This window comes from Uloborus diversus, chromosome 6 (assembly GCF_026930045.1).
Source record: "Uloborus diversus isolate 005 chromosome 6, Udiv.v.3.1, whole genome shotgun sequence".
Lineage (NCBI taxonomy): Eukaryota > Metazoa > Arthropoda > Arachnida > Araneae > Uloboridae > Uloborus > Uloborus diversus.
Genome location: NC_072736.1, coordinates 160,563,409 through 160,575,999, shown reverse-complemented (window position 1 = coordinate 160,575,999; position 12,591 = coordinate 160,563,409). Strand labels below are relative to the sequence as shown.

Here is a 12,591-nt window from a genome sequence, read left to right as displayed (position 1 = left end):
GCATTTGACATTAGTTGCCCCTACTCTCCTGCTGTTTTTTGTAGTCAATTTCTTACTTAGGGTCTGTCCATGAATGAAGTCACACTTTTTTTTAAGCAAAATTGACACGCCTTTACCGTTGTCACATGTCATGCTATTTTCCAAAGCATATTTTTGTTGAAAAGTATGTGATGTCACACTTCTTGTGCCCCCTCCCTTCCATTTGTTCCTAACTCACAATTTTCTAACCCACTCTCAAAGCATGACATTATTTGTGAACATCCCCTTAGGTAAAATCTGTCTACTAATTTGAAATAATAAATCTGAAACCACTGTAGAAAAAAAAGAACTGCTTGCTGTAATTTTTTTAAAAACTTTTTCATTTTAGTCATGTTTTAACTCAGAATTTAGATTTCGCTCCTACAGACTTATCAATGTGTTATCAGAATTAGTGATGCATCAAATTATAACAGTTCTAACCCATGATTTTTTACTAATGTATTTCTAAAAGTTTTTCAAGTGCTAATATAAAGTTAGGTTGCTGATTTCAATTTAATCACAGCAATATTTTATTGTTAAGCTTAAGAATAGGGGACTGTTGTATGATTTGCTTCTGTATTTTAAGATTTCTTCAATGATTATGCGTTGGTTCCAGTTCCTTTAAAATATGAACTATTAGTTCTATTATGATTGGATGTTCTATGCGATTGGATTCTTTTTGATTTGAGAAATAATAGATATCTTGAATCTATAGTTGAGTTCGATGAGCGACCGGTAGCTCATTGGTTAAAATAATGACATCAAATAGTGACATCACCTCCAATGATTTAGCATTAGCTGACGTCACTAGCTGTCATGTGATCAATCAACCGGTTGCTACCGGTTGAGCTCGTGGAATGTAAGTTATGTGTTTCTTGTAAAAATGTGCATAATAGTTAATGCCCTGACATGTTAACTCTTTTCTTTTGTAATGTATTTTGCCTTTTGCATATTTTGTAATTCTTTGTTGATTAATTTTGTTTGTAGTCTCGTGTTGTTGCACAACAAAGAGGAGAAAGAAATTTCCATGCATTTTATCAGTTGTTGTATGGTACGCCAGAAGCATTGCTAGCAAGATACGGTGTGAAGAGGGATGCAGCATTCTATCACTACACTCGACAAGGGGGTAGTCCTAAGGTAATGTTGTTACTCACTTTATGAATAGCTATTTTTTTGCAGTTTAATAAAAAATAAATATATCATCTAATGATGAAGTACTTAATTCATTTGAAAGGAAGTTTTAGTTTTTAGGTTCGGCTTTTTGAACGGGTATTTTTGAAAAAGCAGTAATCCTTTCGGGCACTATGGCAGCAATCCAAACTGTATCTGACCCCTCCCAAATACTCTTCTTGGTTCTGAGAGTATTTAAACCTATATAAACTAAAATAATTACTAAAATATTGCTTGAAATGAATACCTTCTTATTGTGACATGTGGATGCCTCACTCGCCAAATCGATAACTCCAGTGGCAGCTCGTGGAAGAGGCCAGAGGGCGCCTGGGGCCCCTCACTTTTTCCGACTGTAACTTTTCATTTTCTTTCTTTTGTGCGCTCGTGCTTGAAATTAAAAATGATATTGATAATCCGTGAATTATCTGTTTAAAACGTAAAATTAATGAGGTGCGTATTACACGCTGCCACTGATTATCTGTGCTTTTTTTTCTCAACACCAACGCATTCAACCACAATATTTACAGCGGGATTCGCCAAGACTAATTAATTGCTTTAATTGCTAAAATTGTATGTTCAATCTACTACTCCGTGGTTCAATCAAAACTTTATTTTTTTTGCATCGCATTATCCGCGGATTATACAAAGATTTTTTTTTTCTTCGGGCCGATTTTAGGACTTCAAATTAAAAAAAAATTCCATTGGAGGGATCTAAAACCCCTTCCTGTAAAAATCTTCAAAGTTTGTCTACAATTGCGTTTTTGGAACTGCAATTTCGAAAAACTGGAGGGGGGAGAGAAGGAATTGATTTCTATTTATTTTTCAAAAAAAGAAAAAAAAAAAGATCGGGGAGAGTTTCAGAGCACCATTTCTTACCCTAACGTCAAGAAATATGGCCTATAACCGCATTTAAAGGCTAAAATTTCTACAAATTTTTGCGGAGTCCCATTTATCGTTCTTTTGCCTAACATCACCAAAGACCGTCCAAAATTGCGTTTTTAAAACTACAAGTTTCAAAATTGAGAGATTTGATAAGCAAATCAAATTAGTCAAATTGATCCGAATTTTTTCCTATTATTCCCCCTCTCCCCTTAAAAATTATTTTCTAGTTGCGCCACTGTTGTGTGTTGTGTTATCTGTGCGCCACTGTTGTATGTTGTGTGCAAATATCGTAATAAAATTATTTTACATTACATTGTTCCATAGACATTGTTACTTGTTTTAAATTACTGCTCATGTAGTTTAAAAGAAAATGTGACAAGTTATCAATACTTTGAAGAAAATAAAAAGAGTTCGATTTTTCTTTCTCTATCTGCATACAAATTCTGAATCTGGCCCATGGGTGCCCACAGATTCATATGCAGAAGGGTACACCCGCATGTAAATCGCTAAGATTTTTTTAACTATGTTTTTAATTTATTTATTTTTAGTTTTTTTTTTTTTAAATTTAGCTTATCTATTTTTATTGTATTTATTTTGTAGCGAATACTGAGATGTATTTTCATCTTTGTTAAAGTTAATAATTTTTACATATTTCACTGCTCATAATATTTTTGCACTTTTGTAATTTGGCCTTGCTTAAAATAAAATTAATATTTACCCATTCAAAATAATTTGTTAAAAAGATTTAAAATAATATTACTATTAAAAATATGAGACTAACATTGCTTTTTAAAATTTATTTATTTTGAAAAGCCAGGGAGTGAAAGTGCCTCCCTTGCAGCCCCTTACCGGTGCTGCAAGGGAGGCGTACTGCAGTGCCGGTAAGCATATTAGACATAAATGTGAGATTAATAATTTTCGTGGTTTATTTTGTACCTTTTCCCTATCTAATTAATTAAATTTTATTTTTAAAAGTCAGGGGGTGAAAGTGCACCACCCTATCGGCAATCATGGACATAAGCATGAAATTAATATTTTTCGTGACTTACTTAGTACTTTAAGTGTTTTGTAGCTTTTCCTGTGTTTAAAATGATTTTTTTTATTGAACACAAATAATTATTTTAAGAAAGTTTCAATATTAAACAAATATTTTTAAGACCTCCTTCCCCCCCCCCAAAACCCCTGGTGCGAGTGCAGTCGTGATCTGGCCCTCTCACTTTTTCAAGGCATGAGCCTCCACTGGATAACTCCTTAAAACTAGTATGTTGTGGCCATCACGAAACTTTCTTCTATATTTTTCCTTTTTCTGATCCCTCCCCATGCTTGACGAGGAAGCAATATTCCTAACAAAAACAAAATTACACATGCAAAAACTTGACGACCATCCCAATGTCTGAATTATTGTAAAAACAAAACAAAGAGCGAACATTGAAAGTTACTTTAAAAGCCTTGCTTGAATTAATTACAAATATTTTATTTGTTAACAAACATAAGATGGCAACAGTTAAAAATTTTAAATCATTGAGATAATATTTCCGATCATTTCCATACAATTAAAATCACGAGAAATACGCAGACGACAATCTATTACGATTTATCTTTCTTATTGTTGCATTAATAAAACTATTTTTATTCGCAAAAAAAAAAATCAACACCTCTTGGAGCGATTGGAGTCAAAATAGAACCAAAGCCTGTTTACGTATGGATTCACATATATTCCAAATTTCAAACAGAATTTAGCATTACTTCTTGAGATAGGGCACTCACAATGGAAAAAAAGAACGGGCGATTGCGCTACCCCCTTTTTAGCTGTTGACACCAAAATAAAATCAGCTCTTATACCCACTAAGGGCTACTTGTCAAAAAATTTTTGTTTGATTCCGTTCGTTATTTCTTGAGATACAGCAGTCACAATTCACGACAAAAAACGTTCTATAACTCAACCCCCGTTTGAGCTATTGACACCAAAATTGAATCAGCACCTGCTCCAGTTAGGGGCAACATATGGACCAAATTTTGTTTGATTCCGCCAGTTACTTCCTGAGGAATAGCAATCACGCATAACTCAAAAAACGTCCCATTGCTCCACCCCCCTTGGAGGAATTCGCGCCAAAAACCAATGGGCACAAGTTCACATAGGGTCACATATGTGTACCAAATTTCGTTCAATTTTATGCGATAGTTTTTGCTGTAGAGCGGCCACAAAAAACTGGTCACACACAGACGTGACACACACACACACATACATACACACACACACAGACAGACAGACATTTTCCAAAAATAGTCGAAATGGACTCGGCACACCTCAAAACTTTCGAATCCGTCAAAATTCGAAATTCGAAAATTTGCACGAATCCAATACTTTCTTCTATATATTAGATATAGAAGAAAGTAACAAAAAGTATAGAAAAGTTGTGAAGAATATAGTGTTATCCATAGGAGTAAATAGGCCCTTGTGTTATATTTTCTGCCATCACATGGTCAGAAATGTACTGAACCAAACCTTCAATATAAATTCACATGCTAAGCATTGATAAAGCACTATTAAAGCAGAAATGAGGATTTTTTTAAAAAGTAGAGTTAATCGATTTTTGGTAATTGAGGCATCCATATAATATGAAAATGAGATGGCTGATTTGTTTGCAAAAAGAGGAACTGCAATATTGCAGAATTCGATTAATAAGTAATAGAATGAGTCCTCGTGCACCATTTGGAATTGGTCTTTTTTTAGTTAAATTTTTTAAATTTATTTCAGGGGTGAAAGTTTTCACTCTTTTTCAGATTTCTATCTTTAAAAAAAAATGAAACAAAGTGAGGCAGAATAAGTTAAGTTAAAAAAAATAATAATAAAATAAATAATCAAGGAATGAGTTCACTCTGGCAAGTTGAGATAATGTTTTTTTTTTCTGTTTTCATTATCATTATTTCATTTTCACTTTGTGAAATGAAAAAAAAATGTCGTATTTGGACAAAAAAAAAAAAAAAAGAAATGCTGTTACCTAGTAATGAAAAATAAATTATTCTTAAATGAATGGCGACCATTTCTTTAAAAATCATCATAATTCTTCATTATGTTTGTAAATGTTCTCTATTTTTGTCCTTTTTTTGTAGAAAATAAGTATTTTTTTTTTTAAATTTAATTAATTTCTTAAAAGTATTATGTGCTGTATTCCAATCAGTGATGTTCCCATCAATTTTTCTGAGGGTATACTTCCAGTAATCAGCTATGCACAATATGTGTATGCGATCATAAACATAATTTGTCATAATATGAAATTTTTTGAAGCTTGAGGATATGCACTATGTCTCTAAAAAATGTTTGAGAGTATACAGCGTGTATGGAGTATATCCTATGGGAACACCACTGATTCTAATCTTTTTCTTTACTTGAATACTAAACTCGGGACACACATCTTTTCTGTTTAAAAAACTTCCTTCTTAAGAATTTTTACAACTTTTACCCCCTGATTTCTTTCTTTATGTAGCTTTTGGATTTAGTCATTTTTGTCTGTTTGAATTTGAATTTTATTTTATATTTTAGGTTGATTCCATCAATGATAAAACAGATCACAAAGCAGTATGTAGTGCATTAAAAGTATTAGGATTTCACCAACAACAATCAGAAACACTTTGGAGGATACTTGCAGCTATTCTGCAATTAGTAAGTTTGAAAATTAAAATAGAAAATAATCATACTTTGGCATGTTTTGTAAAGCTTTTAATAAATAATAAAGTGATGCTATTTTTATTACAAGCTCAGAATCAAAATTTCAAAAAGGGATTCTGCTGCATAACAATATTTGCTGCAAGAAGATCTAGATCATATTACGGAGTGGGCTGATAAATGGGGTATGGCTGTTAATGTTGGGAAATGTCAAGTGCTACATTTAGCGCATGGAAATAAGTGTACAAGTTATTATTTGCAAGGTTCAGTCATTAGTCAGGCAGAAAAAGTTACTGATCTGGGCATCTTAATAAGTCAGGATTTAAAGTTCAGCCAACAGTACAGCATAGCTAGTAACAAAGCCAATAAGATGCTTGGGTTAATCAATAGATCTATTTCAAACAAATCTAAAGAAGTTCTTCTGCCCTTATATAGAAGTTTGGTAAGACCTCATTTGGAGTATGCTGTTCAGTTTTGGTCTCCTTATCTTAAGAAAGATATTAATGTATTGGAAAGGGTTCAAAGGCGGGCTACAAGGCTAATAAATGGACTTTCTCATTTAGACTATGATTCCAGGCTTAGAAGGCTAAAAATGTACAGTCTTGAGCAAAGAAGAGACCGAGGGGACATGATTCAGTTGTTTAAATTTATTAAAATGAAAGATGTTACGGGGCTGAAGTTTAGCACCGAAAACAGGACAAGGGGGTCATTGTTTTAAGCTATTTAAATCTCAGGCTAACATGGATATTAGGAAAAATTATTATTTTAGCAGGGTAGTGGAACCTTGGAACAACTTACCAGAAGAGGTGGTAATGAGCAAGGGAGTAGATAATTTTAAGAGGGCCATTGATCTTCACTGGGGATTGTAAATTGACTAGGACTAGTCTAGCTGGGCTCAGAGCCTGTTGCTGGTTGTCACTTTTGTATTTGTATTTAATATCTTACTTAAATATGGGTTTGGCTCTGCGTCAAAGTTCCATTCCACAGGTACATGCGGAACATTCAGAATCTATAATTTCACCTACAATTTGTTATAGATCTTAATATTGTAATCAAACAAGAGCGAGCACTTTTTTTAATCTTTACATTTGATACACGGATACTCTTGACAGTTATAACTTTATGAATTTGTTAATACTTTTGCTCTATTAATATAACAATGATGTTAAAATTTTTGCTCTGTTAATATAACGATGAGAAAAAAAAAAAAAAAAAACTGTTGGTTTCGAAAGCTAAGGTTCCAAGGTAAAGAAAACATATTTCATTTGTTGAGAAATAATAATTTAAACTATTGTGAAATATTATGTATTTGGGCCCCTCAACGAAAAAGCCACCAATTTGTCCCACCCATGCATGACAGATCATATATTTCATTAAAAAATACCAATTTTAAAAGGTAATGAGCAAATTTTTTGCTTAAGACATCATGCATACATTTGTGATTCCTTAAGCAGCAAACTTTTGTTCATTACTCGTTTAAATGCTTATTTTGAATAAGCCGTTTTCTGTGGAATAGCCTACTATTGTTTAATAATGAGATGTAATTAAATAAAATTATTATAAATGATGTTATTGGTGTTATATTTATTTACAGGAGGGGGGGGGGCAGCGATTGAGACTAGAAAGTGGGGGGGGGAGCAGCAAAAAGAAAAAAAAAACTAAAAGCCATAGGATTTTTAGTGGCAGCAAAAAAAAAAAAAAAAGAGAGAGAGAGAGCTAAAAAAAAGAACGAATTTTTGCCAGGGCTGGTTTGGAGAGCAGATGAGTGGTAATTGATGTAAATCTAACAAATAAACATTATAGTTATAAAGATTTTGATGAATTTTGTACACAATAACTTTCCCCGAAGAATCATTTAGACATGAGTTAGACTTACATTATTTACCCCAAAGTATTTTGAGGTGTCACAAACACTTGGTAATGACTTGTTTAAGTAAAACGATTTACTAGTATCGAAAAAATGAATACATAAACTAAAAGTGACTGCTTGTGCTAATTAATGTTTCGTAAACAGATATACAAAATAAAGCAAATAATTATGTACTGAAAATTTTGACATTTCTGCTTTTTTTAAAAATAATTTCTTGTTTTGGTTCCTAAGTTCCTAAATTGGAAAATAAAACAAATAAATGAACAATAAAAAGTGCCCCCCACCCCTTGAATCGCAGCCACTGTTTATTGATAATAAATTTTTTATATACTATATTCAAATTTATCATTAGCAAAATAAATAATGTAATAATCCTTTTAAAGCATTTAATTCTGAAAATAATATTAATGTGCATTGCAAATTTGTAGAATAAGTTGTTTTGATTGATGTATGTGTTTTTTATCTGAAATTTTCTACGTAGGGTAATATTGAATTTCAAAACGAAAATGACTCGACATCTGTGAAAAACCATGAATCGCTCAAGTCTGTCTCTCAGTGCTTAGGGGTGTCAAGTGAAAACTTAGAAAAGGCACTTTGTCAGAGAGTAATTGCTGCAAGAGGAGAAGTTATGGAAAAAGTTCATACGGTCTCAGAGGCTGTTTATGGACGAGATGCCTTTGCTAAAGTGAGTGTTGATATATTTTTGTTCTTTTATTAACTTTCATGCAATTTTAATCAGCCATATTCATAGTTAGCTATTGTTTATGTCATTTTTTTAAAGAATATCAATGTAATGTTAACTACTTGTTGTTTACTTGTTTTTGAAATATCTTAAAATACGCTATTGAAAAAGAGTTTAAAAAATTATTTTTCTTAATTTTCTGTACAATGAGTTATATTTTTGTGTTTACTGCTGTTCTGTCTGGGATGAAAACAGACTTTAGACTCCTTCAAAACTCTAGGCATAAAATGAAATTTTGTAAGTGCTTAGAACTCCATAAATTAACATAATGTTCCTTGTAAACTGTTCAAATTTTCCAATTTAATATTAGTTTAACATGGACTAGAAAAAATCAAACTTAGTCTTGTAGGAACAAAAAAGGAAGGGGGAAGTATAAAGTATAAATATTTAGAACTTGTTTTTGTTGATAATTTTTTTTCTGTTTTAAATTTAAACAAAATTTTTAATATTTCTGTTCCATTAACTTTATGGCTCACCATATTTATCTGGCAAAAAGTGAAGCAGAGAGGTAAGTTGTATTGTTGTGTTAATATATAACAAGTAAGGTAATAAAATAGTTTTCTTCACAATCTTCAAATAAATATGAAAGCAATCCAGGTTATCACATTCTGTCTCATTAACATTTTTAAATGGTTGTCAATACCGTGACAACCATTTCAAGATAGTTAGGAAATGTTTAAATGTTACATGAGCCATGTACTGGAAATTTGTTTCTTTGAAAACTAATATTTCATTGTATTTCTATCCATTATAGTAGGATTTCATTATATTAGCTTAGCTGGATGTAATTCTTATACTTTTTTTTTGTCTGTGATAGCAATATATTTATAATGTCATTATTTATTTTCAGGCCATTTATGAGAGGTTATTCTCTTTTATTGTGGGTCGAATCAACGATGCCATTGAAGTGGAATCCAATGGACATGGAATGAAAAAGAATAATACTGTTATGGGAGTGCTTGATATCTATGGTTTTGAAATCTTTGAGCTGAACAGGTGCACAATTTATCATACTTTAAATTAGTCTTGTTTAAGTGTCTTTCTTTTACGATTTTGAACAGTTGAAATTGGAACATTAGGTTTCCTTGTTAATTGTAATGTTCCTATTGTAAAGTTGTTCTACTACTTTCTAATGTCACTAAAAAATTGATAGAACTAATTTTTGTCTGCAAATTTAATCGTACGCATCACAGCGGGCTTGAAGAATGTCCAGATGGCATTATAATTCTCGCTGCATTTGTCTGACATTTGGGATGTCTTCACTCGTTAAACATGCATTTTCCTTCTTGATTTTTTCTTTTGGAACGCATAAAGACTGTTTGCTACTCGTGTTAAAGAGTTTGAATCATTAAAAGTCAAGGTTACAGATGCAGCATCTGGTGGGACAGCACCAGATATTGAACAATTAATTCTGATATCCCTCAAAGGAAGGAGGAGAAACGCATAATCTTAGTTTAGAAGATACTGTTATAGTATAGGGAAAATATTGTTAGAATATTCAATTTATGACCTTTGTTCAATGACAAAATGATTGTACTACTTCTGTCCCAAATGTGTTGCTATTTTCAGTGCAAACATTTTGTTTCAAACAGGTTGCAACATTTAAAGGTTATATTGTGTGTAATACATGGGATTAAATTAACTGTAACCAGATAAGTTGTTTATTTTCATGATATCAATTTGGCCCCGACTTTTTTGTATGCATAGCAGTCAACATGTGGATATGAGCAGTTTTTGTAGGAGTCTTATCCTTTTTTGTATGTGGTGTGATTTTTAACCTTCATAGTATTATGTGTTTTAACTAATGCAGTATTGCAGTGTTTCACATATTATTACATTGTACTGCCTATTTGAAACTGATAATTTTATGAATTTTTTTAAAAATATTTTTTGGTAGAGGTCAGGATGTTACGCTATCGATCAACATTTGCTGACCAAGCATTTTCCTAACTTCCGTCCTTAAATCAGTACTACATTAGTTCTAAAAATTTCAGAGTTTGTACACTCTTGAACTACACAGCATTTTGTCAAGACTCTTCAACCAGTAATTGCAAAACCATCTTTTACCCATTAAATCTTAATTTATTAGGAAGCAAACTGACATTCTGGCATATTGGTGGTAGATTCCTTACAAAATGTGGCATGGCAGAAGAGTTTACGTGCACTGGATTTTTTAAACCAATGTTTAATTGATTTAAGTCCATCATTTCAAATTTTTCCAGGGGGGGGGAGGGTCAGAAAATAGCGATGGGATTTTGATGCATGCATTGTATAATGTCACTAGGACCTTATTAGTTTATTGTTTTCTCTGAGCTGAAAAGGAGGGGAAACAAAATTTCTATGGAAACAACAACGATAACAAAAATAAATAAATAAAATGTGTTCATTTCATTCAGAAATATAAAAGCAAAATGATAAGCTCAAAATTTTGCTGTGAAAAATAAATCAATTAATTTTTGTACTTGTGAAAATATAGTTCAAATGTAGTTTAGATTAAAAAAATTATTGCTGTGAACAACTTGTTAGCTTTAAAAAAAAAACTGCTTCTCTAAATAATAAGAGGCAAAATCAGACTTCTGTAACAAACTACCACCCCTAAAGTAATAGATGTGTCCATTTCTGCCTACAAACCAGATGTTTACCTTACCATATCATTGGTGGGCAGACTGTATATGTAAATACAGTAAATTCCCGATTATCTGCGGATTAAGGTGGCACGGTAATTGCGGATAAGCGAAACCGCGGATGATCCAAATTATAGGTAAAAAACGATACTGGTGTATACAATAACTAAAAAATAGGAATAAAACTCACACATACAGAAAAGTTATAGCTGAAAACAATAACATTGATTGTAAAAAATATATGAAAAAGCTAAAAACAAACAATAACATTATCATAAGTCACCACCGTTGAAGAGAAAAAAGTGTTATAAGACCCACGGATAATCCGACCGCCGATAATCGGGAGTTTACTGTGCATTAATTTCTCAAAGCCAATGTGAGGCAATTGCCCTCTCCTGACTCTTAAATGATAGGCTAATTTTAGGTGGGACATTTTGGGAAAGAAATGTTGTTTATCGATTGCATAACACCTTGGAATCTCTAAAAGTCGTTCAGATGAAATCATGAAATAATCAGTATCAATAATCAGCGCAAAAGCATTCAAACCCATTCAAACTAATTTGGGATTGAGGCGGGAGTGCATGAAGGATTAAAATGGCATATGCTCTTTACCTTAAAGTTTTGTTCCTGAAAAGTAATAGTAAAATAATTTTTGTTAATAATTTTTGCTGTGATCATTCAAAATTTTGTTTTTAAGACTTAATGTTATATTTATTGCTTTTTCATATTTCGTAATTTTTTTTTTTAAATGTGTGCTTTATTTTCAACATTTCCTTTTATATTTTAATAATAGCTTTGAGCAGTTTTGCATCAATTATTGCAATGAAAAACTGCAACAACTCTTCATTGAGCTAGTGCTGAAGCAGGAGCAGGAAGAATATCGTCGTGAAGGAATCACGTGGCACGATGTTGATTATTTCAATAATGCTGTGATTTGTCAATTGATGGACGAACCACATAAAGGAATTTTTGCTATTGCTGATGAAGCATGTCTAACTGTAGGAAAAATAACAGATGAGGTAACTAGTTATTATTGGCTTATTTTTGTTTCTAAATATGTTATGAATGTTATTTTTTTTTCTCTCAAAAAGTTATGCTTTTAAACTTCAACTTAAAATTACTTCACTTTTTTCATGCTTTCCAATATGTATGCTGCTGACAAAGTGTGAAATTTGCCGATGTACATAATGCCTAAAACTAGTATGCAATGTAATAACTTTTTATTTTATACACGTCATAGATATTCAATATAGATATCCAAAGATAAAGAGATATCCAAATGAGAGACAGGCAAAATATGGCATACATCTCCAATTTCTTTCTGTTAATTAATCACATTGATTAATTTATAACTGGACAAAAGAAACTTGAATTTATTTAACACATTGCATGGGGGGAAACAGACTTTTGTGTTTTTTGTGAGCTCATTCAATCACAGGTCACATAAAGATTATTTGCTAACGCCAGCTACATGCGCAAGTTCGCGACGAAATAGACCCTCATGCAATGTTTTAAAGCCTCATGAATAGTAAAAAACTGCTACATCCAGCACCAGAACTTCAGCAGGGCCTGATTAAGGCACAGGATAACTAGGCTTGGGCCTGGGGCCCCAAATTAA

General features: G+C 32.1%; 1 protein-coding gene across 1 annotated transcript in view; it reads left to right on the top strand.

Annotated features, from left to right (window-relative positions):
* The window catches only part of LOC129225047 (unconventional myosin-Id-like), a 95,866-nt gene that overhangs the window by 48,811 nt on the left and 34,464 nt on the right, over positions 1-12,591 (top strand). Inside the window, exons 5-9 of the mRNA XM_054859593.1 lie at positions 1,006-1,155; positions 5,615-5,734; positions 8,089-8,292; positions 9,200-9,345; positions 11,767-11,992. Coding sequence (XP_054715568.1) covers positions 1,006-1,155; positions 5,615-5,734; positions 8,089-8,292; positions 9,200-9,345; positions 11,767-11,992 — 846 coding nt within the window. The remainder of the gene's footprint in view (positions 1-1,005; positions 1,156-5,614; positions 5,735-8,088; positions 8,293-9,199; positions 9,346-11,766; positions 11,993-12,591) is intronic.